This window comes from Bison bison, unplaced genomic scaffold (genome assembly GCF_000754665.1).
Source record: "Bison bison bison isolate TAMUID 2011002044 unplaced genomic scaffold, Bison_UMD1.0 scf7180017864371, whole genome shotgun sequence".
NCBI lineage: Eukaryota > Metazoa > Chordata > Mammalia > Artiodactyla > Bovidae > Bison > Bison bison.
The window spans coordinates 7,417,153-7,417,682 of record NW_011494943.1 but is presented as its reverse complement, the minus strand read 5'-3'; the positions used below and the strand labels follow the sequence as shown (position 1 = coordinate 7,417,682).

The window sequence follows — 530 nt, the reverse complement described above, 5'->3', positions numbered from 1 at the left end:
CCCCCGGGCAGCTGAGGCTGGCACTACCGTGCAAGGCTGACCTGGCCGTAGTGGGTGCTGATGTAGGTGGGATTGTCAAAGTGCAGCCGGGTCTCCCAGCCGAGCCGCCGGCTGTGCAGGCTCATATCCGGACCCCCCAGCACGCTGTTAAGGTACTCCTGGGGCCACAGGGGCCGCACCAGCTCACCTGCACCGGGAGTTCACAACCTGAACAGGCTTACCAGGGCCAGCCCCGCCCACGGCCCGGCCAGCCCCAAGCGTGGGAACTGCCTCCCTCAAGGCCACAGCAGGGGAATCCTCCCCAGGCCAGGTGGCTCACCGTCCCCTTTGATGAGGAAGAGGGCAAACTCCTGCACTTCCTGGGGGTCCGTGATGCCCATCTGCCTGCACAACTCCTCCAGCACCTCTGCTGCCACCTAGACATGTGGACAGAGATGGGGGTGCCAGGGAAGGAATGGGACTTCGGGGGTGGGGGGGTTCCCAGGCTTCCCGTGTCTCCCCTGCCCCCCCCGCCCCCGGCTGTGGCCCTG

The 530-nt window shown here is 67.0% G+C and overlaps 1 protein-coding gene across 1 annotated transcript in view; it reads right to left on the bottom strand.

Annotated features, from left to right (window-relative positions):
• The window catches only part of LOC105000551 (unconventional myosin-XV-like), a 2,886-nt gene that overhangs the window by 1,724 nt on the left and 632 nt on the right, over positions 1–530 (bottom strand). Inside the window, exons 4-5 of the mRNA XM_010856503.1 lie at positions 320–416; positions 42–187 (exon numbers count right to left, since the gene is read on the bottom strand). Of these exons, the coding sequence (XP_010854805.1) occupies positions 42–187; positions 320–416 (243 nt within the window). The remainder of the gene's footprint in view (positions 1–41; positions 188–319; positions 417–530) is intronic.